The sequence below is a fragment of the Saccostrea cucullata genome, unplaced genomic scaffold, assembly GCF_032062105.1.
Source record: "Saccostrea cucullata isolate Sc308-1 unplaced genomic scaffold, CSIRO_AGI_Scuc_v1 ctg1111, whole genome shotgun sequence".
NCBI lineage: Eukaryota > Metazoa > Mollusca > Bivalvia > Ostreida > Ostreidae > Saccostrea > Saccostrea cuccullata.
The window spans coordinates 23,416-44,545 of record NW_026922636.1 but is presented as its reverse complement, the minus strand read 5'-3'; the positions used below and the strand labels follow the sequence as shown (position 1 = coordinate 44,545).

At 33.7% G+C, this 21,130-nt stretch overlaps 1 protein-coding gene across 5 annotated transcripts; it reads left to right on the top strand.

Annotated features, from left to right (window-relative positions):
* The first annotated feature begins 187 nt into the window (after nucleotides 1–187).
* LOC134262118 (probable nuclear hormone receptor HR3) lies at nucleotides 188–20,437 on the top strand. 5 transcript variants are annotated; one of them, XR_009990947.1, is made up of 13 exons: nucleotides 188–332; nucleotides 5,971–6,123; nucleotides 7,062–7,160; nucleotides 7,807–7,892; nucleotides 8,463–8,604; nucleotides 9,725–9,863; nucleotides 11,597–11,778; nucleotides 12,411–12,532; nucleotides 13,505–13,637; nucleotides 14,088–14,195; nucleotides 14,645–14,761; nucleotides 15,378–19,341; nucleotides 19,398–20,437. XR_009990947.1 is itself a non-coding variant. In XM_062744508.1 (12 exons), exons 1-12 carry the CDS (start codon nucleotides 314–316, stop codon nucleotides 15,632–15,634), a joined length of 1,503 nt encoding a protein of 500 aa, XP_062600492.1. In that variant the 5' UTR covers nucleotides 188–313; the 3' UTR covers nucleotides 15,635–20,437. The 5 variants fall into 5 exon arrangements, 4 of the variants coding, with proteins under 4 accessions (XP_062600492.1, XP_062600491.1, XP_062600493.1 ...); XM_062744508.1 differs by having other exon boundaries at nucleotides 9,725–9,809; nucleotides 15,378–20,437; XM_062744507.1 differs by having other exon boundaries at nucleotides 15,378–20,437.
* Nucleotides 20,438–21,130: the final 693 nt, after the last annotated feature.

Sequence of the window (21,130 nt, the reverse complement as noted above, 5' to 3'; positions counted from 1 at the left end):
GGTATATAGCCCATAAAAAAAATCGTATTTTTAAGTATTGATAAGACCAAAAAATATTATACTGATATATTTTCTCTTTAACTCATTAACATTTATTCCTTATTCCGAAAGAAAACATATCAGAAGCCGGAGAACATGAGATAATTATTCGGGACTGTTTATGCTAATTTCTGAGATATCCCTACGCTCGTGACCTGCTGGCACAATTTGTGTCTATTTTTGGACGTTGGACGGATGTAAGAGTGTGTGCTCTGTGAATTTAGGTCGAAGTAGGTTAAAATAGGGAAGTTTTCATGAATGCTGTGGCAAAATTATGTCAAACGACATGAAAGGTAAGAGTCACTCAAATTATGAAACGGGCATGGAATTTCAGAAATGGGGGCTTTGATTGTCTTTTTGCATACGTGTTTGAGAAAATGGCGCTAAATTTTCTCAAGCCATGTGTTGTGAGGGGGTTAAAATGCACACTTTGTACAAAAAGGAGAAATGCACAATTTTTGTGAACATTTCAATGCAAAAACTGGATAATTTTTCCGTATGCATAATGATATGGCGTACCTGGACAGTGCTTCGTATACGAAATACAACAGGTGCGAAGGAACCCATAATTCATGTATCACTTCGCATGGGCCTATCTCGGTTGCAAAAAAACGCCACGATGTGACACACCCCCCTTCTTCACGAGCTTAGCTTGTTAACGATGTTGATTCCACCAAATTGTAATCATTGTCAGTTATGCATTTTTGTATTCTTTAGAAAAATCGTTACGCATGTGTCTAATGGACGCCGAAGTTATGAATGGTTAAATTGTAAACAGTCCATTATTTACACAGATATGGTCTAAATAGAAATGACCTTTGATCCCGGACGAGTCTATATCCATGAACAAGGGGTGACAGGTTACATGTCTTCCAATGTGAAGCCCTATCTCTTTGAAAAGGTTTAAAATTTGAATGAATAGAGCTCTATTTTTAAAATGGGACTGTTTCTGAAAAATTCAATAGAAATGTTTTATTATCTAGTCTATGGATATGTGGAAAATCTTGACGTTAATTAATTATTTAATGTATTTTTTTACAAGTCTAGAGAGCAAGCATTTTTAAAAATACGTACTTTATATGTCAGAAATTTGCTTGATATTATTTATTATCTTGTCTGCAACAAATTTTGATGTTTGGAAATTGCAATGTTTGAATGATGGAATTTGGATAAAAAAAATTGCTTGGTTTGTAGATCGAAGATTTCTCCTTTTGACTTAAATAAGATAATAAATTCTATTAAGAAAAAAAAAACATTAAAAGGTAAACTTGTATTACCATAAATGCAAATTTGTAAAAGTTCCTGATGAATTCTCCATTCTTGAGAAGTGGAATGTCTAATTATTGTAATGATAGGATATCTGGGTTTTCCCTTCAACCCCAGGGGCCACTCGGGGAATTTGTCTGCCTTAAATGATGTATTCCCTGCGTTATTCCGATTATCCCCCTCTCACCCCCTGTAATGGGAGGCACCACTTTCTAAATTGCCCACTGCATGTCCTACACTTGACTCTTTAAAATTTGAAATTGACATCCTCAAAATTTTTATAAAATAAAGTTTCTATTGGTTCTGATATGACTTTTAAATATGTGAATGTCCTTTAAATTAAGCTTTAACGTTGATTAGATTATCAGAAGAGTTAATGATATACTAGTGTTTTTTGTTCCATTCTTCACAAATGCCTTATATTCATTTTAGTTCAGGGGCGGATCCAGCAATTTTTGAAAGGGGGGGTTCCAGGGTTGTGTCCCTCTAACACCCCCCTTACACACTCTCAAGCAAAGATTAACACACACGTATGGACAGATCCATATAAGGTTGTGGTAAATAATATCTTTGTTTTACGTCCCTTTTTTCTTTGAAAGCAAAGAAACACATTTCAAAAACTACTGAAGCCTTAAAATTGAATGGATTTGTAGAAATTGAAAAAAAAAAAAGCAAACTTTTTGGGGTGGGTGCGGGTTTGGTTTAAAAACAAAGAGTTTTATGTTAGTTCCCACAAAAGATATGATCAAAAATGGTACATATATACCCAACACAGCCAAAGATCGCGGGAATCTAATATCAAATTAAACCTCGCATGATACATATTATATACATGTATAAGATATATAAAAATAAGTAGAATATTTTCTACCATTCTCCCATAAAAAAGGAATAGTGAAGGTGAATGGAAGAAACTTACTAAATGTGTGAAAATCTCTCTAGTTCAGTAGATAGATGAGTTAGACGTACAAATATGTATTCTTAGAAATCGTTTCATCTCTCTCTCTCTCTCTCCACTTGGCAAAAAATAAAGGGGGGTTCCAACCCCCGGAACCCCCCCTCTGGATCCGCCAATGTAGTTTGACCAATCTGGCTTTGCCTTTGAGAAAGTGTCAGACATATTTTATTGAAACTGTTCTGTTAAATTGATTTGAAGTAAATGTCTCTTATTTTATTTCTTCTAAGGATTGGTTAGAAGATTAATTGTTATTTAATTATTAATCTGACAGAGTTCTCTCCTAGGAAATATTTAAAGTACAAACTTATAATTAACTTGAATTTAAAATGAATTTAATTTTTAAAAATATTGGGTGTTGGGATGGAGATGGGGCTTGAAGAGGCTAGGGGCTGATGTGTATGAACAAAATCTCTGTGGACCTTACAACAAATTTTTATTTTAAAGCAGTATTTTTGTTAATTGAAGCGGTCAATTTGGCTGGTAGCCGGCTCGTAGGGAAAACACTGTAATACTACAGACCCTAAACTGTGCTACTACACCACTTGAATGGTACGGTTCGGTACGCTTTGTGCACGGAACGGTACGCTTCGTGAATGGAACATTTTTGTTTTGGGAACGGTACGGTACGCTTTGTGCATGGTACGGTACGCTTTGTGAACAGAACGGTACGCTTTGTGAACGGAACGGTACGCTTTGTGCACGGAACGGATCGGTTCATTTCTGAGGTGTAGTAGCATGGTTTAGGGTCTGTAATTTAAGAAAAAGCAAATTACAATTTTTTTAAGAATGTGAATATATATATGCATGATTTACTACTTTTGAGACTTAGTCTATAACGCCGTTTACCCCCACCCCCCTCCACCAATTTTTGCCTCTTCATCCACTGCGATATTTGTATAATTCAATCATTAATCGATAAGCTTTCTGTATCTTGTTCTAGTATTTTTCCCTAATGAATACTAATTATCACCCCCACCCAACCCTATATTTGACAATATATGCAATATATGCTAAACTTTCAATACTTATCAGGTTTTATTTATTGATGCCAGACACCAGAAATTCAAAATAATTATGATGTCAATTGATTCTGAAATGTCCTTCAAATGAATTTTCCAATTTTTAAAATCATTAACCTGAGTACAAAAAGGGGGAGTGTCAGAGCCAAAATTAAAGATCTTCTGAATCTCTCATTGAGTTCAGTGTATTTATAAATAAATAATTTTCTCTATGCTCAGAAGAAATAAAAAAAATCATAAGCTATCTCGTATCTGTAAAGTAGATCTAGGTGAACATGGTGAAGTACCTACAAGTTATAGGAACAGAATTTGAACTTCCTTGCATCTCAGTTGGAATAAGACTGCAATGTGAATATCAAAGATGTCAGTTATGTATTAATTATTTGTGATGTACAGATGGTAGAAAGATGTCGGCCTTCTTTTGCAACAGTGTGGATAGTATACACTCTACTCAGTGCATAAGTACTTTGGCAAGTCCACTTATATAGAAAAGTGGTTCTGGAATTTAATGAGGGGAAATCCATACATACATCTTACGAGATAAAACACTACTAAAATGTAGATATACATCTATACATGCTGATATTTCCAGATTGTGGCAAAAAAAGTACATTTCATGATTTTCAATATGTACAGGGAAAAAAAAAAGAACTGTAGCACAAGAAAAAAACAAATGAATTATTTATTATCTACTGTCGAGGGTTGGTATTGCCTGCGTACCAAAGGTTGTTGAACCCCGACTCTCCCCGATAGCTTTGTGAAGACAACATGCAAGAGGAAAAGTTATTGATCCATGGCGGAGCATTGGCATGAACGTCGCCGCGGTTGATTGAACTCCCGCGATAATGACTCCTAGGTCGTTGACCAAACCTTGAAATTTTTTTTATTTTCCACTGTCGGAAAGTCTCCGATGTGTATTGGCTGAACAGCAGGTTTTTGTTCGCAACAAACAAAAATAATTCTAGTGTCATTTTACAGTCAAGGAATTTGTTCAGATTTAAAAAAAAAATTATTAAAAATTTTGTACCCTTATTGGATTTACTATGTTTGTGCTGTGGATTAATTTTTTTTAACTTAATTATTTATTTTTGACAAACAAGATATGTGTGTGAAATAAAAATGTATATGTGCAGTTGTTTTCTTGATCATGTTGATGAACCTTTCGGGAAAACTTTATTGAGTGTTTGTTCACAAACTTTTAACTAGGGGAGGATTATTTTAATTTTAACAAAAATGATATTTGAGGATTTTAATTGGCCAGAAATTCCAACAGAAGTGTGGAATTATTTATTTCCACCAAACAACAGTAAGTTCCCTTTCCATTTTTATCCATGATAAATTTCATACGTTTCTTTAGCATTGAAAAAAAAAACATACAGGTGTAGTGGCTCAGCCTCCAAATATTGACTTCGGGAAAGGCATGTTGACCTTATATGACCTTATGTAAACCCTGTGACCTCGTTTGATTGCAGGAAAGGTATTTGTGTTAGTTTGAGCTGACTTTCTTGTGAATTTTATATGTACAGTAACTGTTGTAAACATTGTGCCTATCCAGAACTTGTGACTCGTGATTCATTAATAATAATTAGTGACATAGATAATTAGAGTACGAATAATTGTGTTTTTACCAAGTATGAATGCAGAAGTCATTAATATAAAAGTAACAAGATTTTTTTTCTTCTCCGGAGAACAATGTTTCCCTTCCTTTCTAATACAAAATTAATAGCTGAAGCCTTAAAATTGAATCGAGAAAACCAGAAGTGATAATTAAAACTTACTTCTGTTTGTAATACGAGGGAATATGTGAAGGTATGATACAAAAAAGAACATTTTAATAAACAAGTATTTTATTTTATTATAAATTCAACGTTGAATTTGCCAATCTTTTTCTTTATTTTACAGTTGGTAAAAATAAGCCATCTTTGAATATCGATGGATTTGAAATTACTTTCTCATAAAATTGGAAGTAAGATCACAGCATTGTGTGTGGGGGGGGGGGGGGGCACATACAATGAATAATTGATCATCATTAGATTTCAAGTATTTTAGAAATATTAAATTCATTATGTGTTAAAAAATGGCTAAGTTATATTTTGTCCTATCCTTGTATTATGTTTGTCAGATGAAACATTGAATAATGACAAAAGACCACCCGAGTACCCTTAATGTAGAAACAGAAATATGTCTCTTTGTGTGGGTGTGTGGGATTTTTATAAGAGATAAGGCCACATCGTCATGTCATCAAAAACATGCTAGTTCTTATCTCACTTTGTGGCTTAATCCACATAGTGTGTTCAAGGAGAGGTCAAAAGGACAGTTAAAAAGCAGGGGTGGATCTTAGTTCTGTCACAGCGGATCTAATAGAAGTATTAGAACATTTATCATGACAGGCAGTCTCAGGGTTGACATCAGAGAGGAAGGGAGGGGGTTTCGAGAAATTAACAAAATTTGTTGCCAATTTCCAATAATATAGACAGTATAACCACATCCACATTTATTATCTCAAATTCAGTGGGACAAAGGAAAAAAACCCTTAAAGTTGAGATATTTGATAATTTAGAATATTTGTTTGAGATATCAATATGATCATGATGATGTGGTTTTAACTCACTTTGAAATACCTATTATTAGTCATTTAAAATCCAACATGTTCAACAATGATTGATTTCTTTCCTTTTATTTTACCAGATTTCACTGCTACAGCTCTTGACCAGTCCGCAGTTCCCTCCCTTGATCATGGAGTCGTGTCTATGTCCTCAGAAGGCATGATGCAGATCATTCCCCCACCCACCGTCAGTGTGAACAAGTCGCCGCACGGGGGACCGCTGGACAATCTCAAAAGTAAGTACCCCCACCACCACCACCACCCACAGTCAGTGTGAACAAGTAGCCACACGAGGGACCGCTGGACAGTCTTAAAAGTAAGTAACACCCCCCCCACCACCACCACCACCACCCACAGTCATTGTGAACAAGTCCCAACATGGGGGACCGCTGGTCAAAAGTAAGTAACCCCCCCCCCAACCCCCACCACCACCACCACCTCCACCCACAGTCAGCGTAAATAAGTCCCCTCATGGGAGGTCACTAGACAATCTCAAATGTAACTACCCACCACCACCACCAGCATCTTCACCCACAGTCAGCATAAACAACAAGTCCCCTCACATGGGACCGCTGGACAATCTCAAAAGTAAGTAACCACCACCACCCACAGTCAGTGTAAATAAGTTCACATGGGGGATTGCTAGACAGTCTAAAAAGTAAGTATCTAAGTAACAACCCCCCCCACCCCACCCCACCCCCACCACCACCACCACAGTCAGCATGAACAAGTGCCCACACGGGGGGTGCTGGACCGTCAAAAAGTAAGTACCCACCACCACCGCCAGTCAGCGTAAACAAGTCCTTACATGGGGGACTGCTCGACAATCTCAAAAGTAAGTATTCCCTAGTATAAACAGTATTAAAAAAGTCTGGGGCATGGGGTGGACGGTGGACAACCTAAAAAATAAGTTACTTATCACACAATAAGGGTATGAGGACATTCTTAAAAATATGCTCAAAGTTTATTGCTGGATCTCGGAAGTTTGATGTTTGGAAAATAAATTGATACATATGTTGAAAAAAGGTTCAAAATTTGTTTTATTTTATGAATTTTTTAATCACTTTATTAACTTTAGCAAAGCCAGACAGATAAACAGAACACTTGGCTTGAAAAAAAGATTGAAATTGTACAGGAGCTTTTAAAACTTTACTGATACTTTGTTATTTTTCAGTGATGCCGGGTTCAGATCACACAGAAAACATGATCCATGCCTCTCCTCCTCAGAAAGCCAAACCCGACAGCAGCCGGAAGCCTGCGGAGTCAACCAAAAGTAAGTATACTTACTGTTCTCGTAGACTCATAACAACAGAAAGTCAAACCGGAAAGTAGTCGTAAGCTTGCCGAGTCAACCAAAAGTAAATATTTCCATTTCTTTTTGTTTTCTCTGTGATAACTCAGATTTATAAAAAGAGGGGAGTTGATTTCTTGATAATTCTACTGGAATGTAAATAAGGCAAAGCGATAGGTAAGGGAGCTAAGGACTCAAAGGAGGCCTAATATGCAAATTATCCACTATGCAAATTATTCCTTGCTTCCAACTATCGTTGATGCCCTGGATACTCTACTTCCTATACTGTAACAGTTATTCTTTACATACCGTATGTACGATTGTACTCATAAACACATCAAAATAGAATGCCAAACGTGGCAGTCAGTCATAAGCCCACCGAGTCGACCAAAAGTAAATATACTTACTCTTGAATATTAAAAGCTAAATGAGACAGCGTTCTTGAGCTTTTCGAGTCTACCAAAAGGAAATATACTCGCATGCATTCTTGTACATAAAAATACCAACAAGATGGCAGTTGGAAACCTGCTTCATTTTCAAAAAGTAAAGGTAAAAACATGGAACACCAAATTACTGTAACTATATATGATGTTTGACATGTTAAACATTTGATTGTCGTGTATTTCAGCTCAGATAGAGGTCATCCCCTGTAAGGTGTGTGGAGACAAATCGTCAGGTGTTCATTATGGAATAATTACCTGTGAGGGATGTAAGGTGAGTGGGGCATGTGTAATTAAAAAGCTACAGGTGTGTGTCATATAATTATCACCTGTGTCAGAGGTGTGTGGGATGTGGGATTTGAGAAGACTGCAATATATATTATAATATTACCAGGTTTTAAATTGGTTTAGGGGGACATGATTTTGTTAAATTTATTATCAAAAAAGGGGCTTGTGGGATGCAAAATAAAGACAAAATTTGAATATTTAAAGAAATATAAATGTAAATGTTTGCGAAAAAGCATAATCAGCAAATTTTGTGAATGTATGCATGTACTCAAAACCCAGTACATGGATTTTTATCATGTTTATGTGCACTGTTTATTACATGAATTGCTAGTGAAAATGTAAAGAGGGGGCATGATTCCAGTATAATCATGATAATGTTTTATTGTTTTATAAATTTTACAAAGAATTTGGTACATTACGGGGGAAGGGTTACCCATATTTAGCAAAGATTATCCCACACATAAATTTCCACTTGAACAATATTCAAGCAAGATTTTTTCGACGTTTGCAGAAGATTTAGGCTAACTCAATAAAATTCTATGTTTTATGTTACCAGGGATTTTTCCGGCGGAGCCAGGCAGGTCCTGTTAATTACCAGTGTCCTAGAAACAAAAATTGTGTCATAGATCGAGTCAACCGGAACAGGTGCCAGTTCTGTCGCCTCCAGAAGTGTCTGGCTCTGGGCATGTCTCGGGACGGTAAGTCAACCGTAACCAGTCTCACAAGGGCAGACAACCATTGCCTGATACCTATTTGTAATAGAACATGATTTAATACAGCAAACAGGCTTATAACATATTGTAGATTAAATTTACATGACTGAATTGTAGAAGAAAGGGGCTTATTCTTATGAGTCCTGTGATTTTTCTACACTCAATTTAGGTCCGAATATCGGCCCTTTCCCCTCTCAAAAATTACTGATTATTTCCCAATTTTCAACTGCTTTTTTCCCAAAATCAAAAGGTATGTTTTGGTTATTTTGAATTTTTTATGTACGACGTATCTAAAATGGAACGCTACTGTTTTTTGTCATTTGGACGCTTAAAATAATGGCGAAAAACAGCAGTTTATTTATGTGTTTGCAAGACTTCGAAAAAAAACATCGATCATATGGAAGGAGCTTGTGGATGTCAAACTTGTGTGTCAATACATCGTAAGAAATTTAATATGCATGTGAATCGGTTAAACATAGCTTTATTTGTAAATTGCAAGTACTAGTAGTTCTACAACAAGCTTCCTTGATTTCACGAAAATTATACTGTTTCTTCATCCTGCAGATACTAGCATTGCAGAGAATACAGCAATACATGCTGGTAAATTGTGTCAAGATTATTCCATCTCCAATGCGAGCAATAACGAGAAATCGGGAATGATTTTTTTTCAATTATGTCTACCATTATGGGGAAAAATAGAATATAGGACAATCAAAGAACGAAAATGAAAGAAAATTAAAAATGAGGAACTGTGTCCATTTTGTTGAAAAATTTTGTAGCAAATAAATTTAATAAATGATATTACATTTACTAATATATTTTATTTTACTTGTCAATATGAAGGTTAATTACAATCTTATTGTTTTTCCCAATTTGACACAAATGTCGACAGTTTTTCCCAATTGGAAAGGCCCAGGCCCCTTTTAAAAATTGTAGAAAAATCACTGGAGTCAACTGATCCATATTAGGAGTCCAAGTTCAGATTGATGACTTTTTCAAGAAAATTCAAGAGTGATTTCAGGATTTCCTTTTTTATTTCCCCCACTTAAGTTTATGTTTTTTCTCGAGAAAGATATGTGCATGATTATTTTTTTCTCTTTTATAGCTGTGAAGTTTGGCAGAATGTCAAAGAAACAGAGAGAAAGAGTGGAAGACGAGGCCAATTACGTCAAACAGTCACGCATGAACGGGTATGATTCCTCCTGTGGAATGCCTCCTAGCAACAACAACAATCAGTTCTCTATGTAAGACTCGGTAGTCAAGCAACCCACAAGGTGTTGTCAACCTGTATCCAAGTAACCCACAAGTTGTTGTTAAACATCCCACAAGTTGTTGTCAACCTGTATCATAGTAACCAACAACTTGTCAACCTGTATCCCAGTAACCAACAACTTGTCAACCTGTATCCAAGTAACCCACAAGTTGCTGTCAACTTGTCAACCTGTATCCAAATAACTTGTGAAATATCAAACCTGTGTCAAAGTTACCCACAAGTTTTATGTATCCAGCTACCTGTACATTGTCAAATCTGTATCCAAGTAACCAACAAGTTATTGACCTGTATCCAAATAACCCATGAATTATCAATTTGTATCCAAGCAACCCTCAAATCGTCAACCTGTATTTAAGTAACACACAAGTTGTCAACCTGTATCCAAATAACCCATGAATTAGTAACCTGTATCTAAGTAGCCCTTAAGTTGTCAACTTATATCGAAGTAACTCCCGAGTTGGGTGTTCAATAGAACACAGTACTTTCAGTACCTTGATTCATTCAATAAGTGGTTAATGAAGGAAATATTAAACAATTTTGAATAATTTAAACAAGTTTAGTATGTATTGCTAGATAATATTGAAAGGAAAATGAACCAAATAAACATGATTGATAACGTAGAAGAGGTCAACCATTTTGCACCTTATATATAATTTTTAAGAGTTAATGTAAAGAAGAATATACTAATTTTGTTAAAATTTCCATGGTAAATAATTCATTTTATTTCATATTGAATAAGTAAAGATTTTTTTTATATTTTCACCAAAAGATTTGTTTGAAGTTTTAAAATTATTTTTCATATTGATAAAAGTATTAAAACTTGCTGTCTATTAACTCCAATGTAAAATTTAAAGCTCAAGGTGAAAATTAAATAAAAGTCAAAATGTTTTATTAAAATTCCTTTGGTGTAGTACCTTTATTTTAAAAATATCATACCATTTATGAAATACAAAATGTGGTTGTTATTCATTGAACTACCTGATGAAAGACATCACCACTAAGAGTTACTGACATTTCTTTTCTCTGCTCGCCATCTGCCCTCCTGTATCATGTGTATATCAGAAAATCTTTAAATATACCAAAAGATCAGCATTTATGTCATCTTAAGTGTGTCTGAAAGGTTACGTCTGTCTGAAGTTTTGGGTAAATGTCACAGATACTTGTACATCTAAAATTTAATGCGCTTATAAGTGATGGCAAAGCAGGACATAAATAACTGGGTAAAATTAAGATTTAACTCCCCTGAGATTTCTTTGAAATTATTGTCAGGTCTTATGTTGGTTTGATGTATTCAACAGGTTACAGTTTACATTGACAGAATTTTCATACACTGTATATATTTTACGCAATTCAGGCTGTTAATGACTTCTTTTAATTAACATGTCAACATAGAAGTAGCAGTTTGTACTTGTACCGTTTAAAGACCTGTCTGTAGTCTGTAAATTCACTTAGAATAATAGAGCTGTGGGTTGTATGGGCCTACATGTTCCGTCTTGGAATTTCAATGTTTAAGATTTTTGTCTCTCTTACAAGCATTCAGAGGAGAAATGGTTTTTTAAAAAAAAAAAAAAATTTTATTTTCAAAATTTGTCACTGAAGTTTTTTTCTTGTTTTGAAAAGAATGATGAACCTGACTATTCTATCAAATAGATTTATGAAATCTAAGAGACTGAGACTTTATTATGATGTCATATCTATTTTTAGATACAATGATTGTCACCTGATGTATACCTCAAATGGCTACGCCTACACCCTCCCCTCGCCGGCCTCTGAGAGTCAGCCAGAGACGCCCGTGTCCCCGGAACCCCCGAGTTACAACTCCACTCAGGTCACCTCACAGCCCCACCCCATAGCTCTACTGAGGGCCGTTGACCTCATGGATCCAGGTAAGTTACAAAGGCCAAAGGTCAGCTACAATAGGTTACAAAGGTCAAAGTTTAGTGACATTAGCTTACAAAAGTTAAAGTTCAGACAAAATAAGTGACAATGGTCAAAGTTCAGCCACAATAGGTTACAAAAGTCAAAGTTCAGGAACAAATGGATGGAAAGGTCAAAGGTTAGTTAGTGACAAAAGGTTTCAAAGGTCAAATTTCAGTCTCAATAGGTTATAAAGGTTAAAGTTGAGTGATAGAAGATACTTTAGATATTTTTTTAGCTGAACACTGATATTTAATGACATATTACATGTAAGTGATACTTGTATAGAAATAGCATAATCAGTTTTCAGTGTATTTTAAATCAATCTTAAACAGAAAAAAATTGATTAAATGATACTTATATAAAAATAACATATCAGTTTTCAGAGTATTTAAATCAAATCTTAAGTGAAAAAAAATTTGATTAAATGATACTTATATAAAAAAAACATCAGTTTTCAGTGTATTTTAAATCTTAATAAAAAAAAAAAGGTGATGAAATATCCATAAACCTTAACCTTTAAATGACAAATTGTACCCCTTCCTTCACTCCCTCTTACCATGTGATTTTTAATGTATAATGAATTTATTTCGCTTAACAGTGATGCTTGGGAAGGCAGTAACAGAAGCCCATATGAGGACATGTTTATACAGTAAAGACCAGATAGAGCACATTAAATCCAGCCTAACACCTCAGGACATCATAGACGCCTTCAAATCTATGGTAAGTACATATCTCAAGTCCAGCCTAACACCTCAGGACATCATAGACACCTTCAAATCTATGGTAAGTAGATATCACTAATCCAGCCTAACATCTCAGGATATCTTAGACACCTTCAAATCTATGGTAAGTAGATATCACTAATCCAGCCTAACATCTCAGGATATCTTAGACGCCTTCAAATCTATGGTAAGTAGATATCACAAATCCAGCCTAACACCTCAGGACATCATAGACGCCTTCAGATCTAAGGTATGTAGATATCTCAAATCCAGCCTAACACCTCAGGACCTCATAAACGCCTTCAAATCTATGGTAAGTAGATATCTCAAATCCAGCCTAACACCTGAGGACATCATAGACGCCTTCAAATCCATGGTAAGTAGATATCTCAAATCCAGCCTAACACGTCAGGACCTCATAAACGCCTTCAAATCTATGGTAAGTTGATATTTCAAATCCAGCCTAACACCTCAGGACATCATAGATGCCTTCAAATCTATGGTAAGTAGATATCTCAAATCCAGACTAACACCTCAGGACCTCATAAACGCCTTCAAATCTATGGTATGTAGATATCTCTTGTATGGCATATCTTTCCATGATATGATTAGATGCCTTTGAAATTACATGAGAAGTTGATCGCATAAATAGATTATCAGATTATTTGGATCACCTCAGAATAAAAGAAGTTGATTGGGTGAAGTAACCTTTGAATTAGATGATTTTGCACTTGTCTATTATAATAGCTCACAGATGAAACTAAAAGCTTCAAAATAGAGATTCCTTTGTAGTAAATCAGTTAATTCAATCGAAATTTTTATACAGGAGGGAAAACATTATTCTGTACGTAGTCCTACCTCTATATTATAGAACCTTGCCAATCAAAAGTTTGTCTAACCATAACATTGTAGACAATGCTTGATGTTTTCCATATTTTATTTGTTAATTCTATCGATCTATGTTAAACAGAGCAGAAGTCAGCTGTTGTCAGAAGTGGCAGAGAAGATTACCATCGCTGTACAACAGATCATTGAGTTCGCCAAAATGCTGCCCGGGTTCATGGATCTTTCTCAGGACGATCAGATCATGCTGCTGAAAGCAGGTGAGGGGTGGATCTGTCATTCTTGAAATGCTAGGGATGGATCAAGGTTTCTTCAAATTCTGGGGGTGGATCAAAATATTTCAATGCTTCAAGGTACTCAGAGGATCAAATGTAAAGAGAGGCTCTGTTCAGTATAAAGTTTGTGGAAAATTCATAGAAACAAGTATAAAAACAGTGTGTATAAAAAAAAAATAAAGTTTCTGTTTATTAATGTTTATTTGTACATTGACTCAGCAATATTCATATCTACATTTATCATTTTCAGATTAATAATCATCAGTAAAATTTGTTGTTCACTAACAAGTGATGAATGTAAGCACAAACAGTGCTAATTAATGGTTTTGATAATTAGTCACAACATTACTAATGAATGTATGATTGTTAAATACATGAAAAAATAATCTGGTACTGTACATAACATCACAACTATTTTTCTGTTCTACAATATAGGAAGTTTTGAGTTGGCCCTAATCCGTGCCTGTCGTGTTTATGATGAACAGACAAACAGTATCATCTTCGGCAATGCCACTGTACCTCTCTCTGTTTTTAGCAGTTTTAGTAAGTATTCCAGTTAAGCACCATTATATGTACACTTCATATTCTGTATCTCAAAAAAGCATATCTTGCAAATCATGGGTATGCCTCATGGGTATGCACAGGTGATTTGGAATTCTCAACTTCTATTCTTAAACTTCTTTGCCCTCAATATCTTGTATCTTTGAATATCTTGAAGTGGTTTTCTTGGCTTAGGTTTGCCTTTTTTGTTACAACATGTTAATTACTCATTATTTTCTATTACTGGGTAAATAAATATGTTCATAAAAAAATAATGTACAGCATCCATATTAGTTATAAATGCTTTCAAAGTTAACAAAGTGGAAAATCCATTTACAAAAAAATCCTTTTATGTCAGAGACTTTTTGCCCCTCTGGCCCTCTTTACAACTTTTCATGTTACATGTTGACAGCTCTGTACATGTATAAGATAAGGATTCTCTATTTTACCAGATGAAGAAGAGTGCCATTTACGTGACCGTGTGTTTGAGTTTGTGCGGACCATAAAACAGATGAAGTTGACAGAGAGTGAGATTGCCTTGTTCAGCGCGGTGGTTCTCATCAGGGCAGGTAAGTCTGTACCTTGTTTTCCCGACATAAAACCTCATTGTGCTTGATTTTTAAGGTTTCCTGAATACTTTGTCATTCATATAAAATGTTGCTTGAACCTTAGTGATTTTTCAAAAGAAATATTTTTTATATGGAAAATACAAACAATTGTAACATAGCTTGTGGGGCAAAATTGGACACTTCAACTTGAAAAATATATAAAGGCATAATAGACATTTATGTCATTAAGAGTTATCTATATTATTAGAGTATCAACGAACCTTAATGCAATAAAGGAATTTATTGTTTAAAGTTAGACTGGATTCATCTCAGTTTTATAGCCCAAGATTAAGGAACAGAAATTTAAGCATGCATGTACTTTGCAACTTATGACACAGGGTGCTTAAATTTGTGCATATATTAAGTACCATTTCAAATGATGAAATGATCAGTTGTAATGTTTTATTGTTTGGATATTTTTTTCTGTGCATTAAATGTTGAAAAAAAAATGCAGTTACCAAGTAAAATATCATTGCAAATCAACAGGAAAAGCACATGTTACCATTTAAAATGTTTGTGTCTTTGCAAGAAGGAAATGTGAGATTTACAACTAAAAATTTCTTCATGTTTTACACAGATCGTCCAGGTTTAAAGGACATAGCCGATGTTCAAAAACTTAACGAAAAAGTTCTGACAGCGTTAAAACAGGAGCTGATAAAAACGCACACGGACGAGAACCTCCTCACACGCCTAATGCAGCTAACATGGACATTACGACAGCTTAGCTCACAACACATAGTGCTTCTCAATAAATATAAACAGGCCAATCCAGAGGTGGAGTTCCCTGCCCTTCACAAGGAACTCTTCAGTGTGGAAGGTTTAGAAGGTTCATAGAGTCCTCAGTCAAATGTTAGAATATGTTTTTTGAGAAAACAACATTTGTTCATTTATATTGAAAAAGTAACAACATTGTGCTTATGTTGATCGGCAATTCCTAGAGAAGAGTATAGAAATGGGCTTCACTGGAATTGTCTTGAAGAAATTTACTTGATTTTAAGAAAAGCTTGTTTTTGACTGAATTACATATGTCATATTTTTGAACATTTATTGATATGATTGTTTTTACTTCTGATTTTGTGCATAGCATGTTCAATATAGTAGAAAACTATATATAGATATATAACAGAAGTGTTAATTACTTATTATATATGGTATTCTGCAAATCAACTTTTAATCATGCTACTTCATATAGTGTGCTTTGCCAGTTTAAAATTAAAAAAAAAACATTTAAGGTTCATTAACCTTCAAAAAAAGGGGGATAATTTTCCCTTGTATAAGTCATGTTTATTCCTGTATAAAATTATTGAGTAAAAAAGCTAATTCGGCAAAAAATCTGAAAGTTAGTTCAATTAAAATACATATAAGATGTCTGTTGGAACTTTGTTCTTGTTTAAAATGTTTGTTTTTTTTTTGGAAGTAAATAGAAGAATGCTGAACCTTAATCTTTGTGAAAACAACAGTGCTAGTTTTACTGGTAAAAAAAAAAAAAGAAAGAAAGTTGTTATGTGTAAAAAGTTGATTTGCAGAACCTGTAGATTTAAAATAAAAGAGATGTATGTATAGAAAAATAACGTGGCATGAGTTGGCCTGACAAACTCGGTGAAGGCAATCCTGTGGGTATAGTATGGCTTGGCTGATTCTAATCCCACAACATTGATTTTTTTTTTATGCATTTCAGTATTTTTATTATTATTCCCCATCTTTTTTAAAAGAAAGAAAATAAGCAGAAAATTACATTGGAGATGGCTAATTTCAGAATTTTAAATTTTAGTTTTAGATGAAATATGTATGATTTTTGAATTAGTTCATAATTGCATCTGTAATACAAAAAAGTCAGTTTTGTTATCCCCTCCCCTTATTTTTTCATCCCTCAGGAAATAATTGAATGATGATTTGGGTTGTTATGTTTTAGGAATGCTGTATTATAAAATGTTGGAATCAAAAGATGTTTATTGTTGTTTTTATTCTATTGTCATTTTTATTTCGCTCACATTATAGGTATAAAGCAAGGGGAGTCGATGTGCCCATATTTCTATCTGTTGTTTTTTTTTTTATTTTTAAATGTATTCACACATGTTCTTTGCAAATAGTCAATTAAACTTCTGTTGCCAGTATTTTTGAGCAATATTGTTTGAAGCTGTGAAAGAAAAGGAAAGAGAAAAGAAATTATACTGCCATTAGCATGCTCTGTTGTGTATTTGGGAAACTCAATCCATGTTATCTCAATACCTGAAAGTGATTATGTTTTGGGGGGAAATTTATTTAGCATTCTTCCTCAGTTTTAGGGCAGATGGTATGGTTGTTTGAATAGCTTAATTTCTTGAAATATTTTTTTTTTATTTAACAGGATATAGTTAATATTTTCAAACTCATCTTAGGTTAAACAGTGCTTATATTTTAATAATTTTTTTGTGGTGAAAAAGTATTACCTCATTTATCAAGTTTGTTCTACAGTTCATTTTAAAACTGAAAAAAAAAATGGAAATGAACTCTTTGAAGTAACTATAATCCAGTAATAAAAAAAATTCTTTTTAGAAAGGGGGGGGGGGGTGTCTGTTGTTATTCGTGGAATTTTGTAAAATTTGTTTTCATTCTATTGACTCATGAAGAAGTTATAAAAAGAAATTCCAAGAAAAACTGTTACATTATAATTTTACAGACTACTTTTGACATTTTTTTAAAGATGAAATTATTATCATAAATTCCTGAAAGAGTTATCTCTCTTATCAGAGGGTCATGCAACCTTAAAGTTAAAGAACTAAAATAGCAGTAACACCTCTTTTCCTTGCAAGTATCCTGCCAGTGCAGTTTGAAATTTGAGCAGCATTTACCTAATCAGGGGATTCCATATTTGTAGCAAGCTTTTATGTTATGTGTAAATAGTGAGAAAAAAAAAATCAGCTTTAAATCCATATTTGTTCATGTTGGAATCATTGAAACATAATTTTAAAAGAAATTAACATAATTGAAATCTTGTTCATTTTTATAGTGAAATGGAATTTTTTTAAATTCTAGTACAAAATATTAAAGATATTTGGGGAGGAATAAGAGAGGTTTCCAAGAGATTTATTCTTTAAATAGAAATTGTATATTTAAAATAATATATTAAGCAAAAAAAAACCTGTATGTTGACCACCATTTATTGCATAGAGGATTATTTTCTGTATTTGATAGAAATATAAATTTGGCTGAAAAACCCAAGGTGACTCTTTTTGGGGGGTAACAAAATTCATCAAATTAAGTTTTTTTTTATCAGGACAGTAAATTGTATAGGGTTGTTTGACTAAATTGGCAGCTGTAAAGAAAAAAAGATATGAAAAATTTGTGAAAGAAAGGACAGTACAATATTGTTATTATAAGAGATGACTGAAAATTTTAAATTGTGTTGAAGACGATTTTTGTTATACACTGTATACAATAGTGCAAAGTCACACGTGTCATTTGTATTTCATCCGATATTTTTGTTAAGATTTATTTTGATTGTTACTTTGTTATGTATAATGTGTTTGTTAAGGAATACATTTTTTACTTTTATTTTGGTCAATTCAGTTGTGCACATAAATGTGTAAATATGTACAGAGCATACCAAAAAAATTTGTGTACAGACTTTACCAAAATCATGTGTCAATCATTAGTCAGTGTTTTATCCACATATTTTTCATTCATATTCAAAATGATGTAATAATTAGTCCCATTTAATAAATAACAAGCTAAATGTATAATAAAACCTGGCAAACTTTATCCAGTGATTTCAATCTCCATTCTAAAAGAAAAGGTACATGTAAATAATCTTCTTCTTAAAAAAAGAGAATCCTTATTGAAGTATCCAGATAAAAGGACAAAAATCCCTTTGAAGTTCTTAATCAGTAGTCCATGTTAAAAAAATTATACACATCTGAGTTCAGTGAAGATGTCCAATTTATTTTTCTTTTTATAAGCTTTGCCAGGAATTGTTACTCCAGAAGAGTTTGTTTTATTAAATGGGGGATTCCACATCATAATCACAGCTTCTCAGCCTTATAGAAATAAGATCCACCCCTCTGTATTACAATCATAAGAGTGTTTGTGGGGGCATCAAGCCATCGCAGAGAGATATAAAAAAAAAAATGTGTTATCGCTTTGCATCATTCAATTCTAATGTAAAAATAAGAATACTGTATACATGGTTATTTTTGCCCTTTTATGCTTGCAATTTTACACAATTTTGCCCCATCTTAAATTCGTCCAGTCACAGTTCTGTTAAAGAAATTGTACTGTATTCTTTAAATTTGCCCTGTTTGAAATTCGCCAAATCAAGAGTAGGGGGAAAGGGGCGAAATAAAATAGGGGGAAAAAATTCCCCTGTATACAGTAATAACATTTCGTTGTTTCCACCATCATCAATATTTGTAATACGTTGGAGATTTTTTCGTCGTAGTATAAGAAGGGGTGTGAGAAGTATCCCCTGCCATTCGTAGCTGCCATATTTCATGTTTAATTCTATACTGACATAACCTCTGTCTTCATATATAGTAGTGAATCCTAGCATCTCTAACCTTCAGGTACAGGCTTGTTCTAAAATTGATATCATTGTAATCCTAGCATTTCTTACCTTCAGGTACAGGCTTGTTCCAAAATTGATATCATTTGTTTCCATTCTGATGTGTCCTAAACTAAATCATTTTTGTAGAGACTTCTACAAAAGTGAATATCAATAAACAGTTTTGTTTTTGAAACTGAAAGTATGAATATTTTCATATGAATTTCTTTAAGAATGTTGTAGCCTACCTGCATTTACTTTTACATAAAAAATTATTTGTGATGCATGTAATATTATGTCCTGTTTGTTTGTTGATGTACTAACATTGGGGAGAAGGAAAAATAAATAATTGTTTTAATCATTTGAAATGACTAATGAACATGTAAAACTAGTCTGAAAAATGTGACGTTTTCCTGGCTTTTTTACGATTTTGATATTTTACATGCCAGGAAAACCTGGCATGTAAAAAATCAAAATCATAAAAAAAAAAGCCAGGAAAACGTCAGATTTTACGGACTAATGTAAAACATCCCAATTTTTTTTTTTCATTTATTTCACCAATTTAAGAAATTATTCTTCCCACTCTTGTTAGGGTCGTTAAAATGTCAGTTTAAAAGGTCATGACATCAAATGACCTGTTAATTTAGAAGGTCAAAATTTTCAATTAATAAGTTGCCTCAAGGTTACAACAGCAAAATGTAATTTTGTTACAAGATATTTTATGTTGTATTGCAGTACAATAACATGTAACTTTTGCTTGCATTAAAAGCATAGAAGAAATGAAGGTCAAGTTATATTGGAATTATTTACAAGCATTACATGTCTTTGCCAATCGGTTTTATTATAACGTGCTGCTATTTTTTCTTAGTGGATTACCTCCCCTGTGACTTGCATTTGTTCATTATAGTAATTTTACACACCGTTGTATTGTCTGTACCAAACAGGGCCATGTATTACGTATTCTGATTGGTCAGTTTCAAAATGAAATCATATTTTCATAACGCATCTATCCAATGAACTATTTTTTTCTTGATTTACATGATGACATTATTATATATGTATATGTACATTGATGTATTTCGTTGATTAAAAAAATAAAACGTCAGTGTACGAATAAACCCTTAGTTGTGTTTTATTTCCAAGACGGCTGTACTTTTGTTGTTTAAAGGGTGAGGAAAAAAGCACCTCCCTCAAATTTACCTGGTCTCGGAACCCCTGTCAATCATGTGAAATTAAGCTTGCGATTGGATGCTTTGATTTGAATGTCAGTTTTCTTGCCTCGGAAAATAATGTATTTAATTTGAAAATGATTATTTAGAAGAAATTCAAAGTTGCCATGCTTTAGTTACAAAATTAAATACATGTTTAAGTTTTACAAGAGGAAAGATATCAATGTAAAAGCAAGAAAGATATTTTTTCTTTGAATTCATGTCTTCAGTACTGGATTTTTGCGAGAAGCACTGACTTCTCCAGTTTATACGGTTTACTTTGACATTTAAACCTTTGTAATATACGGAGGTACAGAATTGATAATAGATCAGAAAACCTTGCTAGTGGTCATAGGCATGGTGTTTGGGGTAATAACATGTTGAGGGCGGTATTTGATGGTATAGGGCGGTTTTTCGGATTTCATGTGAAAGTTAGCCGTCAACTGTAAAAGCCAGCGCTCTCAAAATTCCACTACATTGCAAATTCTCTCAAAGATCAACTCTACTTCGCGACTATAAAGCAGACGCTCTAACCGCTAAGCCACGCGGGCGACTAGGACTAATGATAAAAAAGTCAAGTATTTTCCAAAAGCTATATAATCC